This window comes from Plecotus auritus, assembly GCF_963455305.1.
Source record: "Plecotus auritus genome assembly, chromosome: 1".
In the NCBI taxonomy this organism is placed as follows: Eukaryota; Metazoa; Chordata; class Mammalia; order Chiroptera; family Vespertilionidae; genus Plecotus; species Plecotus auritus.
Window position 1 is genome coordinate 26893538 of NC_137770.1, and position 22060 is coordinate 26915597.

At 39.6% G+C, this 22060-nt stretch overlaps 2 protein-coding genes and 1 long non-coding RNA gene across 14 annotated transcripts in view; 1 reads left to right on the plus strand and 2 right to left on the minus strand.

The window, feature by feature from the left end:
- The window catches only part of ZNF410 (zinc finger protein 410), a 43754-nt gene extending 37620 nt beyond the window's left edge, over positions 1-6134 (minus strand). Inside the window, exon 1 of one of the 2 annotated variants that reach the window (XR_013960462.1) lies at positions 6057-6134. The gene's annotated coding sequence lies outside the window, so the exon portion shown is untranslated. The remainder of the gene's footprint in view (positions 1-6056) is intronic. The other variant, XM_080665833.1, reaches the window with a different exon arrangement.
- A 1447-nt stretch (positions 6135-7581) lies between these two features.
- Positions 7582-21672, minus strand: PTGR2 (prostaglandin reductase 2). Of its 11 annotated transcripts, none has more exons than XR_013960746.1 (11): positions 20586-21195; positions 20235-20319; positions 18840-18958; positions 16539-16730; positions 14740-14910; positions 13175-13384; positions 12258-12379; positions 11354-11441; positions 10540-10579; positions 9256-9435; positions 7676-9039 (listed from the first exon to the last, which is right to left on the minus strand). XR_013960746.1 is itself a non-coding variant. In XM_080671218.1 (10 exons), the coding sequence occupies exons 2-10, from the start codon at positions 20269-20271 to the stop codon at positions 8954-8956; spliced, it is 1065 nt and encodes a 354-aa protein (XP_080527344.1). In that variant the 5' UTR covers positions 20272-20319; positions 21182-21672; the 3' UTR covers positions 7582-8953. The 11 variants fall into 11 exon arrangements, 6 of the variants coding, with proteins under 6 accessions (XP_080527344.1, XP_080527343.1, XP_080527346.1 ...); XR_013960747.1 differs by having other exon boundaries at positions 7677-9039; positions 21182-21219; XR_013960748.1 differs by having other exon boundaries at positions 7677-9039; positions 21123-21195.
- Positions 21262-22060, plus strand: part of LOC308249658 — a 30133-nt gene continuing 29334 nt past the window's right edge. The window contains exon 1 of the long non-coding RNA XR_013960761.1: positions 21262-21434. This is a non-coding gene — a long non-coding RNA (uncharacterized lncRNA). The remainder of the gene's footprint in view (positions 21435-22060) is intronic.

Genomic DNA, 22060 nt, shown 5'->3' on the forward strand with positions numbered 1-22060 from the left:
GGTTGAGCAGCAACCTATGAGCCAGAAGGTTACAGTTCGATTCTCAGTCAAGGCACATGCCCGGAGTTGTGGGCTCCATCCCCAGTAGGGGGTGTGCAGGAGGCAGCCAATCAATGATTCTCTCTCATCATTGAAATTTCTCTCTCTCTCTCTCCCTCTACCTTCCTCTGAACTCAATGTAAATGTGTGTGTGTGTGTGTTACAATCAGCCATTATTATTGTTGGAGTTTTGGTGAAATAGATTACTTGAACCTTATCTTCAGGCCCTCCCTGTGAGTTCTGCAGAGGAAAATATTACAAACTAGGCAAATGACCAGCAACAAAAAGAAGTTTTTGGTCCCAAACCCCAATCAATGCAGACCTCTCACATACTGGGAGAGAAAACCAATCCAAAGTAAGCAAGCAACAGGGGAACACAGATGATAAAAGTCTCCTGTCTCAGTCCTGATTGCTATGCAGAAGGGAGTGTATCTCCAAGGGAAAGATGACCAGGGGCTTTTACTACTTTGCCTCATAAAAGACATTGAACATCATTGTGTTAACCTCTAAAAAGCAAAGTGACCCTGGGTATCTCAGTGGGTTAGTGTTGTCCAGAACACCAAAAGGTCAATTCCCAGTCAAGGCATATACCTAGGTTTCAGGTTTGATCCCTGGTCCGAATGCGTACAGGAGGCAACTGATCACATCGATGTTTCTTTCTCTCTCCCTCCCTTTCTTTCTCTACAATCAATAAGAACATATCCTCAAGTGAGGATACAAAGTAAATAAAAATAAAAGGCAAAGTAATTCCACCCTAGAAATCAAAGCCCAGAATACCAGTACTGCTCTAACTTGAGGAAGGTCAACAATGCTTTGATCTTGACCCAGTTTTAGAAAGAAGTGGAAGGTGGGTGGGTAGAGGAAAAAAGAAATTGAGAAACATTGTGCTCCCCTCAACTGGTCACCATTCATACAAAGGCTAAAATAAAGCACATGATTTCAACCTGAAGGACTAGTCTGACCATGGGCCAATCTGCTTCTCAGCTCCCTCCATCACCACCTGTGCCTGACCACAGATATAGACCCAGACAAGTCAGTTATCATTAAAAAATGAAAACAAAAATTCTACTGATATTAGTAAATTACAAAGACCAAAAATTAAAATTTATTTTAAAAGAGCAGTTTAAATTTTGGTATAACATGGTAGTGCTGGGAACAGGAAAACGAGGTTAACTTTCTATATCATACCTAGCACATTATGGGAGTTGATTAAATTCTAATGATAAAGTGGTAACAGGTACTAACGAGAGAAATTTGGAATATAGAATTGTGAAGCCAGAATGAGTTTTAAAACCATAGGATTCACCCTAGGCCTTCCCCTTTCTCTTCCCAGGATCTTCTGGGTGCTCCATTCCTATAGCCTTGAACCGTATTCCATTCACATCCCCACTTCTCTACAATCCTAATTCTCTACAAGCTAAATTCATCAAGAGTTGTCTCTACTTTCTCATCTCCAATCATTACCCAACCCCATCAATTCACCAAAACCTCTATTGTAAAGATAACCCATGATCCTCATGTTGCCAAATCCAATAGACACTTTACTGTCCACATTTTACTTGACCTTTGCAATGGACAACTATTGTTTTTGACTGTCCTGCATTCATTTCCCCTGCCTGGGTGACAGGATCCATTTTGTTTGGGGATCTACCCCTCCCCATTAATTACCTTCTTGGCAGGACTGTAGATTAAGATATTCTTTTCTATCCTGGCCAACTATTGGACACTTGACCCATGTTGAACAAATCAGGCACTTTTCCTCAGAACATGAATCCTGAAAGTAACTAAGGACTGAAAAATGCTGCAGCAGCCCATTCATTCCAGTAATGCACTTAGCAGCCCTCCCTGGGGCTGCTCATATTCCTGTCCTTTATAAAGTCAGGGCCTTTAACATTTTCTCTGGTCCTGTGAGTTGCTCACATCCTGGTTATAAATTCCTCTTCTGAAGTAAATTGTTCACTTGCAACCGAAGAGGCATGATTGGCACTGTTTCTCAAAAGCGCTGCCTCCTTTCTCAAACACTATTCTCTTTGCTTCCAAGATACATGTTCCTTATTTCACTACTACCTTATTGGCCATCTCTCTAATCTCCTTTGATAACTCCTATACTCCTCCTCCACTCAGCCCCTAAATGTTAATGTTCCTCAGGATAGGTTTCAGATCCGTTTTTCTTGCTATACTCTCTCCCTCTTGTGAATTCATCCAGTTCCTTGGCTTTAAATCATAAGGTCTCCAAAATTTTTATCTGTAGCCCAGATATCTCCTCTGAGCTGCAGACTTGTATATACATCTCTACTTAACATTTTAACTCAATATCTCAATTTTAACATGTTCAAAACAAATTCTCTCTCAAGCCTGTTTCCCATCATTCCCTACCAGCGCCTCTCACCACAACCCTCTACTCAAGGACCACTATTTATGTCATTTAGGAGTAATCTTTATTTCTTTTGCTCCCAATACTCAATCTAGCTGCAAGTCCTATTGATTCTATCTCCAAAAGAGGAAATATAGCAAATCCACCTACTTCTTTCTCTACTGCTACCACCCTACTCCAGGCCACCATCACCTCTTGCCCTAAAGCACTGTTACTGTCTCCTAACTGGTCTTCCTGCTTCTATTCTTGCCACCCTCCATTCTGTTCTCTTCACAGCAATAATTATCATCTTGAAATGTGAATCCTATTATAGATACACTTCCCTGTTGAAACTCTTCTCTAAGCTTTCCAATGTGTCTAGACAAAATCCAAACTCCTTATTCTGGCCTGTAAAAACATATGTGAGCCATTCCTGCGTCTCCACCCTCCAGAGCCACCCTCCTTTACTTGCTCACCAAGTCCCAGCCAGAAGAAGCTCCCCTTAGCTCCTAGAACACATTAAGCTCTTTATTATATTATGGATTTGCACATGACCTTTGCTCTCCCTAGGAATGCTTTTACCTTTCTCTTCCATTGGTTAGCTCCTTCTTTGTTTGTTTTAATCCTTCAGAGTTCAGTTTAACTGTTAACTCATTTAGAAAGGCTTTCCCTGATACCTTACTCAAAGAAGGTTCGCCATACTCCCTCTACCATCTTCACTAATCACAATTTCTAATTCTTTCGTTTTTATACAGTATTTATTTTTTTGTCTGGCTATCCATAAATTGCAGGCTCCATAAGCAAGGGAAAGAACTAGTCTTGTTCATTACTATATTTCCCAGCACCTGGCATAGTACTTTATGTAAGTCACTAGAGGCCCGGTGCATGAAATTCATGCATGGGGGGTGGGGGGGGGGTGTCCCTCAGCCCAGCCTGCACCCTCTCCAATCTGGGACCCCTTCAAGGGATGTCTGCCCGTTTAAACGGGCAGTCAGACATCCCTCTCACAATCAGGCAGGCAGGTAGGTGAGCTGGCTCCCAACCGCTCACCTACCTGCCTGCCTGATTGCCCCTAACCACTTCTGCCTGCCAGCCTGATCACCCCCTAACCACTCCCCTGCCAGCCTAATCGACGCCTAACTGCTCCCCTGCTGGCCCGATTGCCCCTAACTGCCCTCCCTTGCCGGCCTGGTCACCCCTAACTGCCCTCCCCTACCAGCCTGGTCACCCCCAAGTGCCCTCCCCTGCAGACCTGGTAACCTCCAACTGCCCTCCCCTGCCAGCCTGGTCACCCCTAACTGCTCTCCCCTACAGGCCTGGTTCCCCCCAACTGCCCGTCTCTGCAGGCCTGGTCACCCCCAACTGCCCTCCCCTGCAGGCCTGGTCCTTCCCAACTGCCCTCCCCTGCAGGCCTGATCGCCCACAACTGCCCTCCCCTGCTGGCCATCTTGTGGCGGCCATCTTGTGTCCACATGGGGGCGGCCATCTTTGACCACATGGGGGCAGCCATCTTGTGTGTTGGAGTGATGGTCAATTTGCATATTAGGCTTTTACTATATAGGATAAGGAATTTAGGTCTTCCAGAGTCATTTCTGAGACTGTGATGCTCTAAGGTTTTCTTTACTACGAGCTTAAAGGGCTTCCACACAAGGTTCCATGTAAGCACCTAGTAGGCACTGAATAAATATCTGTATAATAAATGAATGACATTGCAAATGATACCTAAATTTTTGTCTCTATTCCTGACCTCTTCTGAACTTTAAACTTTCGTTTCTAACTGCTTGCTACTATCTCCACATAGCTATCCAACAGCAACTCAACCTAACAATGTACTAAATCCAAATTATCTCCACCACCAAACCTGTTCTTCTTCCTGTAGCATTCATTTCAATTATTGCCCAATCTTCCTCCCACTCAGCTGCAAATTCTAGATCTTTAACAATCCCTTTCATCTTCCCTATTGAAATAATCCCAGTGGTTCTGATTCCCCCAAATGTATTCCTATTGTAATGCCCTGTTTAGGTTTCTCATTATCTTTCAATTACAGTATTAAAATAGGCTTCTATCTGGCCACCCAGCCCTTAAAATTCCCCTTTTCAATCCATCTTTTATGCAGCCACTCGAGTTACCTTTCCAAAACATAGAAATGTTTGTATTATTCCCCTTACTCAAAATTCAGTGCCTCAGTAGTCAAACACCTAAGCATGGCATTTTAAATATTCTACATGTCTTCAAACACCAGCATCCACTCTATTCCTTAATAAACTATTTACTCCAGGCCACACTAAATTTGCTATTAAATGAATACATAACCTTTGTCAGTGCTCAAGGTCTTTGCTTGGGCTAGTTCTTCAATCAGTAATAAACACCCCCAATCTAGATCTGATCTTGTGAAATCCTTCCCCGCCTTTAAAATTCAACTCAAACGCCATCTCATCCATTAAGACTCTCTGATCCTTTTCCTCCAGTCAGAACAAATCTGTCCTTACCTCGGTGTTTTCACAAAACAGTTTAACCCCTCTTTTAGCAATTATTTCATTTTCCTTTGGGTGTTAGTTGTCTACATGGAAATTTTTCTCATTGGTTAGGTTTGAGTTTATTCACCCTTCTTCCATTAACCTAGGACGATGCTGTGTACAAAGTAAACACTCAGGAAATATTTGCTGAATAAATAGGTAAGCTCTTTAATTTACAGAGAAAAAAGAAAAAGACAAAAGCTAGAGATTATATAACTTGCAAAAAATTAGGCATCTACTTCGATGTATAACTTTAAAAACTAGAACCTAAATCTGCTAGTTTAGTTGACTGTCCACACTAAAATAACACAAAGTGGAATTTCTTCTTTAACAACAAAATGTCCCTGACTTTATTTCAAAATGTTTTTTTAGTCTCTTTGAAAATATGCTGCATTGACTTTTTGCCAAAGTGAGGAAGAAGTGCAAATTCTTAGGTCCCACGTTAATAGTATTTAACCTCCAAATAGTGCCTAAATGCATTTCAGAGTCTCATGAGCAAGTGACACAAACTTTAATAAACTAATTTTATCTGTTATTTGAAGAAACTACAGAGGATAACTTCAACCTGCGAAATGCATACAAGCTGTACACACAGCCCACACCCCTGCCCTGCCTTGAAATGACAGGCGAAGCAGAAACCCGCAGTCCAGCCCCTCTAAGTCGGCAGCCTTCCTTCTTCCAGACCCAGAAAGTAAGGGGATATATGAAAGAAGAGGCAGCTCGGGATGAAATATCTAGAGCAGAGTCCCTTTGGCATCACATTTCCCCAGTGCGACGGCCTTAGTGTCGGGCCCAAGGTCCGCGGGCAGGCCCCGGCTGCCGGGGCAGTCCGGGAGCCCCCGCCCACGGGACTCGCTGACTCCGGCTTTCTCAGGACGGTCTTGTTCCCACGCCCCGGCCCCCAAAACCAAGCAAAGGAGCCGAAACATCGGTCCCAAAACCCCGCGAGGGGAAGAGTCCAAAACGTGGGGCTTCAGACCGGCCGCTCCCGGGCCCGCCAGGTCCCGCAGGGGTGCCTCAGGGGGGCGGTTTCCCAGTCCTCCCTGAGGGCGCCCTGGGCCCGAGCCCCCGAGGAGTTGGTATTGGTTCCCTCTTTTTCGGGTACCACCTAGCCCAGCAAGTGTGGTCCGGCCCGCCCTGGAGCTCACCTTACGTCCCCTGCAGCCGCCCGTGGGTCAATCGGTCCCGAATTCCGTCCACACACAGCGTCTTCCGGCTCCTGCCGGAAGCAGCCCGAGCGCGGGACAGGAAGTTTGGCCGCCCCCCACGCACACACCCACTTTCTTGCCTCCAGGCTGAGTCGGGGCCGGCGGGTGCAAGATTCGGCACGAGGGGCCGCCGGGCAACCTGGTTTGCGGCGCAGGGCTCCGCGCCCGGACCGAAGGCGCCGTGGTCTCCCACCTCCCACTCATTCTCTCTCGGCCTTCGGGGCTCCGAGGTCTGCAAAGCCCGAAAAACGGGGTCGGTTCATTCTAGCCGTGACGTCACTGCTTCCCTGCAGCGGCGGATGAGGTAGTTGTACCTGTCAGCTGAGATCTGTACGAGCTACAATGGAGGCGAGCGAGAACGATCACTACTGAGACTTTTATCAGAGTTCTCAGTGAAGAGGATCGCGAAGCTTCACTTCCCCGGGAAGGGAACTTGCAGAACCTAGTTCTGCATTGTGTACCGAGCAGGGTAAGAATTGAGACTCAGGTGTAGATAGAACTTTTGGAATATGAATTCCCTAGCGTCTGGGTTCCACATATTTGGATGTAAAGAGCTCTCAGGTGTCCTGACTGGGGGCTAGACCACTTGCGTTCCAGGCTGGATGCCACCACTTGATAGAGCTTTATGAGTTTGACTTCTTGAATTTACTAATTTTTTTATAGTGCTGCTTGCCAAACCAAGAAGAACTCAACAGTGGGAATTAAAGTTATCTAAGAAAAGCACTTAAGATTACAGGTAAGCCTTGAAGACGGGCATATAAATGGGTGAGAAAGTAGTAGTTTGAATATACAAATAAACTATGGTTATTTGCAAAACAGAGAAACACAGTTCAGGGGCAGATAATACCTCTTTAGATAAAGTGCGTTTATCCCAAGGGGATATTTACTTGGAGGTAAAGGTCCCAAGCTCAAGTAAGAAAGAGGTCAAAAACAGAGATGTAGATTTGGGAGTTATCAATATACAGAGATTAAATGGCCCAGGAAAATTATATAAAACAAGAAAGAAGGCCACTAAAGACAACTGGAATGACTGATTACTAACACAATTTGAATCTACTTTCTATAAATGTTGCCAACAAAAGTACATTGCAGGAGGGGGGCGAAGGGTGGGAGGGTGTCAATGGGCCTGGGGAAAGGGGGATATCTGTAATACTTTTAACAATAAGATAAAGTGTTTTTAAAAAGCATGTGCAGCCGAAACCGGTTTGGCTCAGTGGATAGAGCGTCGGCCTGCGGACTGAAAGGTCCCAGGTTCGATTCCGGTCAAGGGCATGTACCTTGGTTGCGGGCACGTTCCCAGTAGGGGGTGTGCAGGAGGCAGCTGATCGATGTTTCTCTCTCATCGATGTTTCTAACTCTCTATCCCTCTCCCTTCCTCTCTGTAAAAAAATCAATAAAATATATTTAAAAAAAAAAAAAAGCATATGCAGTGTATAAACAGGTGACCATAAACCAGCGGGACACTCAGAGGAAACTACCCGCAATTTTACTGTTTTAAAGGGTTGATTACAATTAATAAAACAAACAAACCCATTTTTTCAAACCTTTTTTTTTTTTTTAGAATCACTGCTTTACTTTTCTCTTTTTTATTGAATTTATTGGGGTGACACTGGTTAACAAAATTTACAGGTTTCAGATGCATAGTTCCACAACACCTCACCTGTACACTGTATTGTGCATTCACCTCTCCAAGTCAAGTCTCCTTCCATCACCATTTATCCCCCCTATATTCTCCTCCACCTCCCCCCACCCCGGCAAACTCTAATTTAGAGTTACATTTGTAGGTCTTGAACATTCATGTTTACAATCATTTGTTAATTTTCCCATTCAGTGCTAACATTTTCTGAAGCTGTCTTTGTTGTCTCAATCCTTTTAAAAAATATATTTATTGATTTTTAGAGAGAGAGGAAGGAGAGGAAGAGAGAATCATCGATTGCCTGCCTCCTACACACCCCCTATTGGGAATGGTACCTGCAAACAAGGCATGTGCCCTAACCAGGAATCAAACCAGTGACCTCTTGGTTCCGGGGTTGATGCTCAACCACTGAGCCACACCAGCCAGGTTGTCTCAATCTTTTTAATCACCTAAAACTCCCAAGTGATGTTTGTATCTATTTGCCCTGGAAATCTTGACAACTGTTTGACAGTATGTGCCTGCTAACCTAAAATAAACATATGCTTTTCTCAATAAATATTTGAGTTAGACTATACAGTAAATTTGGCATAACACAAATAGATCATCTTCTGTAGCAAATTAATCTCTCCATCAACCTAATCAACCTCTACTTATCTTCTCATAGTAGTCCCAACACAGAGCTCTGAATTTCCCCAAACTCCAGACAAACACCCTGCCATTAAGTCCCTTTTCCATGTACAATAAAGAAACGCTATCCCAATTTTCTTCTTATGCCAAGTTTCAATTCAAGAATTATGTAAAACATTCCCAGTTCTACAAATATTTACTAAATGCCTTCTCAACCATTCCATTTTCAATAAAAGTTATTAATTTTGAAAAGCTGTTTTGTATGATCCATTCATAGTTGTATCAAATCTCCAGTGGTTTCAGTGTATCTGATAAAAATATCTCATGTAATAGTGTTAGGAAAAGAAAGAAAAATAGATCATTTTGACTTCAATCTATTGATGTAAATAATACGTTGGATGTAGAGTACATATATAATATGGAAGATATAGGAAAGAATTATTTTGCAATTAAGAAAATAATCACCTATTATTATATTTAAACCAAAAGCTATCTGTACTCTGCTTTTTTTTAATGTGTCTTGAAAATCTTTGTGCAAAATGGAAAGAAATCTGTATTTCCTTGATGAAGATGTTTATAGAGACTGCAAAGAGGTTTCTTCTGAAATGCAAACTATCTGCTTTCCAATATTACCTCCTGTCATCATGGACTGGAATGCAGCTAGAAAGAAAAAAAAACACACTAAGTTATCTCAAAACATAAATGTCACTATCATACATATCTATTGGTAGGTCAAACACAATTAATTTGAAAAATTACTTCAATGATTTTAATATTAAGTATAGAAGAAAACTGTCATGAAAAGAAACTTCACATATACACTGGAAAAGTTACAGCGTAAAGTAACCCAATTAGCATCTACAAATTTGTTTTTACCCGCCAGCCTGACATGGCTCAGTGGTTGAGTGTAGACCTATGAATCAGGAGGTCATGGTTCAGTTCCTGGTCAGGGCACATGCCTGGGTTTCGGGCTCGATCCCCAATGTGGGGCATGCAGAAGGTAGCCAGTCAATGGATACTCTCTCATCATTGATATTTCTATCTCTCTCCCTCTCTCTGAAATCAATAAAAATATATTTTAAAAATTGTTTTACCCAAACTAGAAATGTTTAATTGGTGTCTATATTGACACTCATGGCTTACAGTCTGAAAACTAGAGGCAAATAAGTTTTAAAGTAAAATATCAGCAAAACAAATCCTATCCTATATAATGAAAGGCTAATATGCAAATCAACCAAACGGTGGAATGACTGGTCGCTATACCACCAAGGGGCAGATGCTCAACACAGGAGCTGCCCCCTGGTGGTCAGTATACTCCCACAGGGGGAGTGCTGCTCAGCCAGAAGCCGGGCTCGTGGCCCAGCGCAGCGGCAGTGGCAGAAGCCTCTCCGCCTCGGCAGCTGCACTAAGCAATGTCCAACTGACGGCGGGAAGCAGGCCTAAGCCGTCAGTCGGACATCCCCCGAGGGCTCCTGGACTGTGAGAGGGCACAGGCCAGGCTGAGGGAACCCTCTCCCCCCCCCCCCCGAGTGCACAAATTTCGTGCACCAGGGCTCTAGTTTTTATATAACTGTTAAAATATCAGAAATCTAATCATAAAGTTTTACTAAGTGAAATACACATTATGCCAGAAAAATAAGTGAAGTTATATTTCTGTTCGGTAAACTTAGTAACCAAATACATTAAATTTTTTTCTGAGAAAGAAAAAAATTGTTTGATTAATCCCTTTTATTTTTAAAAAATATGTTTTTATTAATTTCCCTACTGGGATTTGAGCCCACAACCTATGACCTCCCCGTTCATAGGTCGACACTCAACCACTGAGCCACACCGGCTGAGCTAATCCTTTTTATTTAAAACAAACAAAAGAGCCAGTAGCAGGTTGAGCACTGACCTATGAACCAGGAGGTCATAGTTCGATTCTGGTCAGGGCATATGCCTGGGTTATGGGCTCGATCCCCAGTGTAGGAGGTAGCTGATCAATGATTCTTTCTCATCATTGATGTTTTCATCTCTCTCTCCCTCTCCCGTCCTCTCTGAAATCAATAAAAATATATTTTAAAAGAAAAAAAAAAAAACACCAGAGAAGTAGAAGCAAAAGAAAAAAGGTATTACTTGTGCTGAGCACATATATATATAATAAATCTACATTCATCTTACCTCCCATGTTTTCTAATCCATTTGTCATAGTTTCTTTAATCTGTAAATCAAAATAGCTATACTTAGTATTCTTTAGACTTCAATATTTCTACTTAATAGTTTTCATGTTTGCAAAAGACAGCAATACTATTTAGCACTTTCTGTCTAAAAATAGATATTCTTAATTTCATGTAGGTAACCCAAAAAGGTTTCCTATCAATTAATTTTTTAAAATAAAATCCTATTTTCCCATTGTCTAATCTTCCACTGGTAACAGCACAAGCTATATACCCTCTTTTCCAAAAGTACATAAGCACACACACATAAACTTTGCCTATCATTTGCAGGTTTTAAGAACATGCTAGGTCAGGGTCTCTGTACCCCAGGTTAATAACGCCTGATTTTAAAGCAAAAATGAGATATATCAGAATGTCCTGGGAGAGCAGGAGAGAAATATGGTAGTGGAGTGGTGGGGGTACTAGAAGGTACTTTTAAGATTTTTGAGAAAGCACAGCTTCTAACACATTGTAGCATTCCATATTAATATTTGTTAAATTAATGAATATTAAAATTTAGGAAGGAAAATCTATTGATCTTACAATATAATCTAAGAAAAGTATAAGGTTAATAAGATTTCAGGTAAAGGGAATAATAAGAGAGGGCTTCTCAACCAGGAGGTTATATCACCTGGGTGGTAAAGTTAATTTATAATATTCAGTACACTTCCCTTTTGTAGGAATTTTTATTATGAAACTAGTACATTGCTATAATAAATTCAAAAGCATGTCAAATAGCAGGAAGAACGCCATTGATAAAGAATAGAAGCAAGTTCTACCTTTAGCTTTCCTTCTTTAAACCATTGACTCAGCTGTAGAATACCAGACTCAAATTTGTCCTTATAATTTAACACCAGAAATCTTTCTCTGTATTGGGAAAGAAAAGAATAATGATCAGAGACCAGAAGGAGAATAAAAAAGTCCAAAATGAAATCATTCCAGAACTCTATTATCTGTTAATCTTTCAAACATTAGGACTTAATCACAGAATCTGGCCAGATACAGTTTTAGGTGTAGAGACAGGGATGAGTGCAGTGGAGTTCTATTGTTTTGTCTGCCCAGCATATACGACCCCATTTGGTAATAGCTCTATGATTTTACTTAGTGGGTAACATCCTTTCCCCACCCTATGTGACCAAAGCCAGGCCAGTGTGAGCCATAAAGTATCAGCGTTGGGACCTGATAAAACTCCGAGGAGAAAGCTGTTCTCTTTCTGCTTGGATTGCTAACCTGGTAAAATATAAGACTAGAGATAACAGCCATCCTCTGCTGCTGCAAGAGGAGAGCCTGGGAGGGAGCACAGCCCAGAGGTGGAGAAAAACTGAGTCGTGATGCCACTATACAAACCCTTTACCCAGCCAGATCTCAGACAGTACTGTGATAATATTGCACTTCTCAATACATGAGCCAGTAAATTTCCTTTGTACTTAAGCCAATGTGATTGAGTTTCTATTACTTGCAAAAAAAAAGACTTGCAAAAGATTTATAGAACAGATGCAATTTTTTAAAAGTTTTCTGCCAAAGAGCTGGTTAACCAAAACCTAAATACTGAATCAGCTTAAAATATATTTGCAAGTTTTATTTAATAAGAAAAAATTATAGATGGAGAACAATACATTTCATATACACCTATGATCTTTAAACCCCTTAAATCTGGTAAAAACAGGAAGAGGTAGAACACACCTTGCAATGTTTCTTTCTTTCTGGATTGCCTCTACAGCAGGAGGTAGTGGAGGAGGATAAGGCACATCTTTGTTGTACTGAGAAATTTGACCACACAGGATGATGTGACTGTTCTTATTCATCTGTTCAGATAAAATAGGTGATCATACCCTAAGATATATGCCTTTCCCATATATGACTTTATGGCTGTCTCAAAGAAAGCCTCTTTGACCATTGAATTTATTCCTTTAGTGCCAATTAACATATTTCATTTTAAAGATTTACCCAGTATATGTATTTGAGTTTTAACTGGTTAGAAAATAAGTCCATTCCCAAGGAATTAGAGGTAAATGAGAATTTGGTAATCAGCAAAAGAATTACATTAATTGTTGCTGCTGTTGTTGCTACTTTTAATAGTAGTAGTAGCAGGGTATTTCTTTGTATTTAAATAATTTAACCTCAATCGCAAATAATTTTACCTATAGTAAAGGACAATGCAGTGTTAATAGCTGATGTTCATATTTTATAACATTGTCAATAAAAATAGGTAAATACCTACAATCTATGAAAATCCATTCCCTACCCTAACTCAGGGGCCATGGCTGAGTTAGTTCATGGTGAGTTAGGAGTCAGAACTTCACCATTTGAACAATACAACTGTACTTTTCACAAAAATTAATTGCAGGTGAAAAATACAATAATGCTAGCAAAGAACTGAAACTGATGTTCATAGTGCAAATCTGTAAGTAAATGGAAGTAGATATATCAGCAAGCTCTTCTGTATCACTTAATTACAATGCTGATCATCATTAGTTTCTTTTTCTCAATAAACCCTACAATCTTATAAAGCTTTTTCTATCTCTTAGTATCAGGTAAAAATATATCACATCAAATAAAATATAGCATTCAAATTTATAAGAAAAAAATCAGCAAACTACCTGACTTATCACTGTATTACTTATGTCACCGCCAACGTTGTCAAAGTAAACATCCACACCAGCTGGGCATAGTTTCCGGAGCTGTTCCGCTACATTCTCTTTTTTATAATTAATTGCAGCATCAAAGCCCAGTTCTGAGGTCAAAAGGAGGCACTTCTCATGTGTTCCACAAATTCCCACCACTCGGGAACAGCCCATCAAGTGACCAATCTAGGGGGGAAATTTTTGAAAATTAAACAACTTTCTATGTCACGTTTACATTTTAGAATGTGAAAGCATATAAAATATTACAAGTATATGAGAGTGTTCACCACAACTTAGGTTAGATTACAGGGCTTTCAGCTAAAAGTAATTTGAAATCAAAAGAACAGAAAACAGATATAATGTCATTCTTAAAAACATTAAGAAGGAATAAAATTAGACTTAGTTTGAATGTTAAAATTTCAGAATTTAAAGCTAATTTCATAAAAAGAATAGTCAGATCCCAAACATCACTAACTTGCAATTTAATATTTTTGAGTGGGATGGATCTTGAGCATATCGTATTATGCTGAGTAAGGTAAGTCAGATAGAGAAGTGAAGAATGTGTTTTCACTCATGTGGGATATAGCCCACTCATGTGGGATATAAAGCAAAAAGCAACAAATGAACAAACAAAAAATTCATAGACAGAGACAACAGAATGGTGGTTACTAGAAGGAAAAGAAGGTAAGGGGAGGACAAGGAGGGTAAAGGGGGTCAAATATATGGTGACAGAAGGAGAGTAGACCAGGTGGTGAGCACACAATAGAGTACACAGATGTCATAACAAAGTTGTACACCAGAAATTTATATAATGTTATTAAACAATGTCACTCCAATAAATTAAAATTTTTTTTAAGTTTTAAAATACTTTTCAGGCCTGTGAGTAAAATCACTATTAAGATAAAATATTTTATTTCAGAGGTTTCATACTATCAATACATTTTATAAAATTCTATCATAATATTTACTGTATTTGAAGACTTTTTTTTTATAATATTAGTTTTTTTGGGTTTTTTGTTAATCCTCACACAAGGATATTTTTTCCATTGATTTTAGAGAGAGAGGGAGGGAGAGATGGAGACAGAAATATCAATGTACGAGAGACACATCTATTGGTTGCCTCCTGCACTGGCCAGGGATTGAGTCTGCAACTGAGGTATACGCTCTTAACTGGAATAGAACCCACAAACCTTCAGTCCGCAGGCTGACATTCTAACCACTGAGGCAAACAGGCTAGGGCAAGTTTGTTTTTTATTTTTAGTTCATGAATTCCACATAGGTACTCTGATTTTCTTCCTTGGATCATTCTAGCATTTCCCATGTCTATTTTGGTTAACAGAGAACAAGATACAAAAATCTACAACATTTTTCATATTATTATAAAGACAGTCTAAGCAGGTAATAACATCATTTCCACCAGAAATGTGCAAAATAATCATAAATTTGTTCAATTTTATATTTTAAATTATATATATATATATGTATCTAGAGATTAAATTATGATGTTTTTAGAAAATCAAGTAATTCTCAGAAATTATTACCTGCCCAGCCAAGGATCCACAAGCACCAGCAGCCCCACTAACAACCATTGTCTGATTAGATCCAGGAGTTATATGACCTTTTTCCTGTATCCCAATCAAGGAAGTCAAACCAGGCATACCAATAGCTCCAAGAAAATATGAAAGATGTCCATTCACGAGTTGTGGGTCTACCTAAAACGAAATATATATCTTTTATTTGTATTTATTTATTTATTTAGTCTAAATATATATCTTTTAAAAAGAAAACTAGGAATTCCAGTTTTAAGTCAACAAGGTAGAAACAACCTGTTATAGGCTTAATTGTGTCTTCCTGTGGACAAAAAAAGGGTTCTACAGAAAGTAACCTCACAGGGTGATCTGATCATAAATTCCTAACAGGGCAGGTCTTGGTGGGTAGTCACTCCCCAGGCATATAACTTCTTTAGTAAAAGGTTTATTTGCCTTAAGCAAGCCGTCCATTATTCTTGTCTATCTTAGGTTACCATTCTTGTTAACTATCCTGTAATCCAATTGCTGCCTTGCTTTCTCCCTCCTTCATGTAATTTTCCTTATGTTCTCTTCTTAATTTGAAAATGTATAAAAGAAAATGTAAAACTTATTCTCCAGAATATCTGAGATTTTGCTTCCCAGCAATTGTCATCAGTTTAGCTCAAATAAAGTTTTTAAAATATATTTTTATTGATTTTAGAGAGGAAGGGTGAGGAAGAGAGAGAAACATCAACAATGAGAGAGAATCCTGATCAGCTGCCTCCTGCACACCCCACACTGGAGATCTGCAATCTGGGCATGTGCCCTGACCAGGAATCGAATCTTGACTTCCTGGTTCATAGGTCGATGCTCAACCACTGAGCCACATGGCCAGGAGTAGAAAATTTTTTATAAGAATTTATTTGAGCCTGGTTGGTGTGGCTCAGTGGTTGAGCATCAACCTGTGAACCAGGAGGTCATGGTTCGATTCCTGGTCAGGGCACATGCCCGGGTCACAGGCTCAATCCCCAGTGTGGGGCGTGCAGCTGATCAATGATTCTCTCTCATCATTGATGTTTCTCTCTTTCTCTCTCTCCTTCTCCCTTCCTCTCTAAATCAATAAAAATATATATTTTTTAAAAATTCTCTACTGGTTTGGACATTTCTTACATTGACACTCCTAAAATTCATATGTTGAATACCTAACCCTTAATGTGACTATACACGGGTGACAAAGGTAGGTTTACAGTTGTGAGTATGCGAAACACAGAGTTTATTCTTGTATTATTATTTTTTAATTATTGTACTATTTTCCATACTCATAACTATAAACCTGCTCTTGCCTCACCCTGTACATGAAGCTGCCAGTTTTGGCAGGTCAAAACAGAAAAACATTGTTAATTTCACATGGTTCAACCTAACAGAAACCAAACTCAAGATTTCTGACACAAGATGGAATTTCAAGCCCAAACCAAAGGAATTTCTTAAGTGTCAATTTCTCAGGAAACTTTAAAGCATACGACTACAAGGGGCCTCTGATTCTTAGTATAAAATATTTTTTGATGCTTAAGTATTCAGGTTTTATTTTATATATGTAAAATTTGAGAAATAAATTAAATATGGAAAACACCACTACTCACTGGTCATCTAAGAACTGTCATATATAGTTACAACCAATAGTGGAAAAGGAACAAAGGCTTTCCACATTTTTGCAAATATCTAAAAGAAAATGTATGCTCTCCCCCTCCCCACCCCCATATCAAACAACTCAAGACCAAAGGTACAAAATAAGAATTAACAGTGGAGAAAAATACTTCTGTATTATACATCACCTTTTCTAGACTATTTCCATCCAGAATAACCTTGGTTTGCCAGGGCCAGTAGAAAGAAGTCACAAAATCGCCTTTAGCAAAATTTGTGTGTTTGCTTTCTTCTATAATCCCAATACCTCCTCCGTCAACCACTTGAGACAACTGCCAAGGTGCTAAATAATCAGACCCAGAGTCTTCATTCATTTTACAACGCTAAAAAAGAAAACACTGATTAGCATAATTCTGTCTAATAATACTGAACCAGTTTACTAATTTATCTAGTGACTAAAGGAAAGGTATATAATAAGTAATGTTAAGTAAAGCGTTAGTCAAACAAAATTTACCTTAATTTTTATCTTCCTTTCAGTTTTTTATTCTGAAAAAAAGTGGTATCCTCTCTCTAACAAGTAAAGAAGTGCAATCCAAAAGAAATTTAAGTATATTCTAAAGTGATGATAGTTCCACAATTTTGTGAATAGACTAAAAACCATGAATTGTACATTTAAATGTGTGAATTGTATGATACGTGTATTATATTTCAATAAAGCTGTTAAAATTTTTAAACAATTGCTTGAATACATTTAAGTAACATTACAGACATTATACTAACAAAATTAATACAAATTCCTGTGCCAGTGGTTTCAATGGATTTCGGCAAATTAAGTATACTTACATGTTGATGACAATATTATGAAACTGTCTACTTTTTATAGAAAACAAATTAGTAACATATAGACCATAATGGTACTCATTTCTTTTGGCCTAGCAATTTCACTTCCCCAATGGAAATAACACATACAAAAATGAAACTATTTTTTATTTTTATTGATTTCAGACAGGGAGGGAGAGAGAAGGACAGGGAGGGAGAAATAGAAACATCAATGATTATAGTGAATCATTGATCTGCTGCTTCCTGCATGCCCCCTATAGGGGATCAAGCTCGCAACCCAGGCATGTGCCCTGACTGGGAATTGAACTGTTACCTCCAAGTTCATAGGTCAACACTCAACCACTGAGCCACACCGGCTGAGCAAAACTATTTTTATACAGTTGTTTATCACCATCCCTTCTGAACTCCTCTTCCTAATTTCTAATACCACCTATTCCCAAAACAATTTTAAGCTTTCCCCAACTGTTCAATTTTCCACAATAAAACAATGATAGGGAAAACTTCAGATCAAGCACTACATCATACCCCTAACCTCAGGTGGATGTTCTCTTTATTCAGCAAAGAAAAAATGCCACAATGACACCACACCCTCCCATGAGACTATGCTAAAGACATCCTGGACATTAGTGAAGGCTCTCTTCTTCTCTGTGGCTCACTCTTGCCTCTCTCATGAAGCCAAGAATTAGAGGCCTCCAGTGTGGTCCAGGAGATGGAAAAGATGGAAACACTGATTGATTAAGGGTGGTCTAGTTCAGTTAGAAAAGACCAAATAGGAATTGAAGCAGAAGCTTCTATAGGTATATGCTCACTTCTGCTTCTGTGTCCCTCCCATGTATTTTTGGAAAGCAAGTGCAGCAGCCATTGGATATTGGCCAGACCAAGGACCTGACTCAAACAAGGCTAAGAGAAAAACAGAACCACCATTGTAATGATATTTCCACTAGTTTTTCATATGAAAATGTGTATATAAAGTCATTTAAATATGAAATCAAAATAGTATATACACATTAAATATAACCATGTAAAATACTGTATACACATGGTGATTAAAATTAGTTGTGATTTTGGAATGATATAAAATTGCAATGATTTAATGTTCATTAGATTACTTTTCGTTTTTCATTTAAAGTTGTTTATGTTCTTTTTTTTTTTCATAGAACAATGTCTAGTGAAGGCAAGTGATTAATTATAATTCCCAAGTGGAGTGGCATGGCACACCGTACCATGCAGGGCCACCTGGGGAAAGAAGTGAGTTCCATCCTTCCTTCCTTCCTTTAATTAATACTTAGTAAGCACCATGCTAGTCCCTGGAGATGGAGTGATAAATAAGATCTTAGAAACTGGATAAATTTGAGAGAGTTTCCAATCCTAATTTACTATCTTCAAGCTTTACTTACTACTGGGAAGTAGTCTGAACATTTGGAAGAAACTGACTAACCACATGTGTTACTATTATGAAAATCTTCCTCCTATAACATTCCTTAATAACACTAGTAAATAAAAACAAAGGCAATCTGTAATTCACAAGTATCAAAATATAATTGCTCAAATATTCATTAATCATGAGGATTGCTTAATAAAATTCAGATGCAGCATTAAAAAATATAAAAGTAAAATTAATTTTCACCAAGTCACAAAATCCTGAATCTTACCATGTAAGGATCCACAGAAAGATAAAGAGTTCTGACTTGTACTTGTCCTTCATTGATATGATCTGGTAAACTTACTTCTTCTACTCGGAAATTTTCTGCCACTGGATTACCATTTTTTCCTAAAATATTAGGTAAAAATATAAAATAACTCATTTTTCTATATAATTATTTACTATTCTTTAAAAGGTCACTCTAGGGTCCAGAGCACTGTCTTTTAACTTGGGCATGAATAAATCTATATTATTTTGTAATTTCTCTATAACTCAATATAAATTCTTCAAGTAGTTTTACTTGCTCTTCATTTTCTCCAAGAAGATCCTTTGGAATATTGCTGTCAACTTTAAGATTTCTTTTTTGAGATGACTACAGGTAAATCACCTCCTTTGTTTTAAAATTTAGGAAGATTTCAAAAATGAAAAATCATAGACAGCTTTTTAAATACTAGAGGCCCGGTGCACAACATTTGTGCACTGGGGGTGAGGGGTGTCCCTCAGCCCAGCCTGCGCCCTCTCATAGGGTCCTTAGCGCTGCTGCTGAGATGGGAGAAGGCTCCCGCCACTGCCGCTGCGCTTGCCAGCTGTGAGCCTGGCTTCTGGCTCCCACAGGGGGAGCGCACTGACCACCAAGGGGCAGCTCTGGCGGTGAGTGTCTGCCCCCTGGTGGTCAGTGCGCATCATAGCAACTGGTCGTTCTGGGGTTTGGTTGATTTGCATATTAGCCTTTTATTAAATAGGATTATGAAAAGGCAACAAAACCAAGGCAGCATGAGCCCAAACCTCTGAGGTTACTTTCATACCTATTTCTATGACTCAGGTTAGAGATAAGCACAGACATAAGTCAGTGCTGTTCACATCAAAAGAAAAGCAAATTTTAAGAACCAATGATACATACTATAAATAAAAAACAAAAGCCACATAGTTGTAATATAATCTTTTAAATATAGTAATTCTAAAATACCTTATTTTTTCAAGAAATGGCCTTGATATCACTTGAAAAACTGAATAGTACATTGTTTAAAGAATTTCTTCTAATATCTCTGCTATTATTAATATCTTCCAACCTCGCCCTAGCCGATTTGGCTCAGTGGATAGAGCCTGTGGACTGAAGGGTCCTGGGTTCAATTCTGGTCAAGGGCACATGCCTGGGTTGTGGGCTCGATCCCCAGTGGGGGGTGTGCAGGAGGCAGCCAATCAATGATTCTCTCTCATCATTGATGTTTCTATCTCTCTCTCTCTCCCTCTTCCTTCCTCTCTGAAATCAATAAAAATATATTTAAAAAAATATCTTCCAACCTCAATTTACCACATTGACATCATATGGATACTTTTGTTCCTCCATTTGCATTAATAATTATCAAAGACCACAGCTTTTCATTCATCACAGATAAATACATACCAGGTCGGGAATTCAATATCACTCTTTGTACAATCATCACCTTGTTTGCACAGGGATCTCACAAGATTTCTGTATAAAGTAATTCCTATTGATAGAAAACATTTTAAATGACAAGGAAGTTTGAAAATATTAAACAATTTAAAAATAAAAAAGCACTTTTGTGGGGAAAAGAAAAATCATATTTAGGATCCAAAAAAGATATAGTTCCCTGTCAGAGTTTGCCTCCTAGAACAAATATATGAAGAAGGACTAAGTCTAATTAGAATTTTTGTTTAAAAGAAACAAGTTTGTTGAAGACTGAATGGGCAGAATGTTTTTGGCCTCATAATTCAAACACATTCATCTTCATACCATCATTATTAAGCCTCCCACTGAGGCTTGATTAAAAGAAAACAGCATGATATATTCCTCCAGAGCTGGCAGGTAATCCTTTGAGTCTTCTTGTTTCCTCCTTCCTCTGTCCAAGTCTATTATGTGGGGACTCCTGCAAGACCCTTCCCTTTCTCAGGGACCTCGCCTTCCTCTTGGGCTCCCCCTACCCATCACTCATCTGGAAATGACTAGGACTCTGCACCCACAGCCCAGAATTTCAAGCTGACTTCCCAGACTGTAAGCACCAGGAGGACAGGGATTTGTATCCGTTGTTCAATTTGTATCCGTTGTCCAACCCCTATGCCTGGTACATGGTAGATACTCAAAAAAATGTGTGAAACGAACATCTCAAAGGCACCTTGGACACAAGTATGTCCAATCCTGAGGTTGCTTACACCCCACAATTCTTTAAAAAACAAACAAACAAACAAAAAACCCGTTTCTGCTTCTCCAGCATTCTTTATTCTAAGTCCTAGGTATTGGCTCCTAGATTTTCCCGCACCCGGACGGCCCTACCCAACTGAAGGTTCCCCAGTCTCAGCGGCCGCGACAGACCGCCCTCGCTCCTCACTCACCACCACCGAGCTCCGGAGGAAGTATCGCGTGGCTTGCGGCGCTGACAGGGGCTAGCTCGCGACTTCATCCCTCTGACCGCAGTACGCAGGCGCATGACTAGACCTTTGCTCCTTGCTCCAGTTCCTCCCAGGGACGGTGAGAGGCGGGGGAGGTGCAGAGCAAGGATAGTCACGAGTCTCGAGTCTCGGCAAAGTTGTATTAATAAATTAGCTGGACTGGCCGCCCCTACTACTTGTCCACAAAGAGCAAATCGTGAGTTCCCTTACTCATTTTATGGATTTCTCCGTGAGGAAAAATTGCAGTGAGAGAGGGGCTGTCAAGCCTACCCTTCATGTTATGGATGGAGAAACAGATTCCGAGACCTGATATGATTGGACCACCCACCTTTCAGCTGGTTGCGGGGCAGTGCGGTGATTAAAAGCGGCTCTGTAAGACTGCTGGCCCAGGGCCCTTTCCCATTGCTTTAAAGCAAGGCTGCCTTTTCTTTCACAAAGAATCCCAAATTCCTCAAAGATGGATTACCCAGTGTGGGAGATTTCTCAATTTCATTAATTATTAATTGTTTCCTTTTGTACTCAAGTGGGTTGAGCAAGGCTTATTCCTAGGACAGCTTTGGAACCCCTGGGAACCTAAGACAGACTACCCTGATTAGGCAGGTGTAAAGAATTGCTTTTTACATTGCATTCATGTCAGAGCTAATAGTGCAGCACAAATTGTGGTATTCAGTAGCTGAAAAATAACTGGAATGGTGAGCAAGGGGGTAAGAATCATTAAACAAGTTGAAGCTCCTAGTAACTTCACCTCTGAAATTTTTACTTCTTTGAGAAAATTTCAGGAAAGAAGTAGGATTATACTACTTTGCAAGTTCCTATAGGCCA

Coding starts and splice junctions, on each gene's coding strand:
- PTGR2 (XM_080671218.1), bottom strand. CDS start 20,271: ATGATTGTACAAAGAGTGATATTGAATTCCCGACCTG. Junction 14,911..16,538: donor ATGGAAATAGTCTAGAAAAG/GTGATGTATAAT, acceptor ATTTCGTTTTAG/GTAGACCCACAACTCGTGAA. Junction 11,442..12,257: donor AAAGAAAGAAACATTGCAAG/GTGTGTTCTACC, acceptor TTCCCAATACAG/AGAAAGATTTCTGGTGTTAA.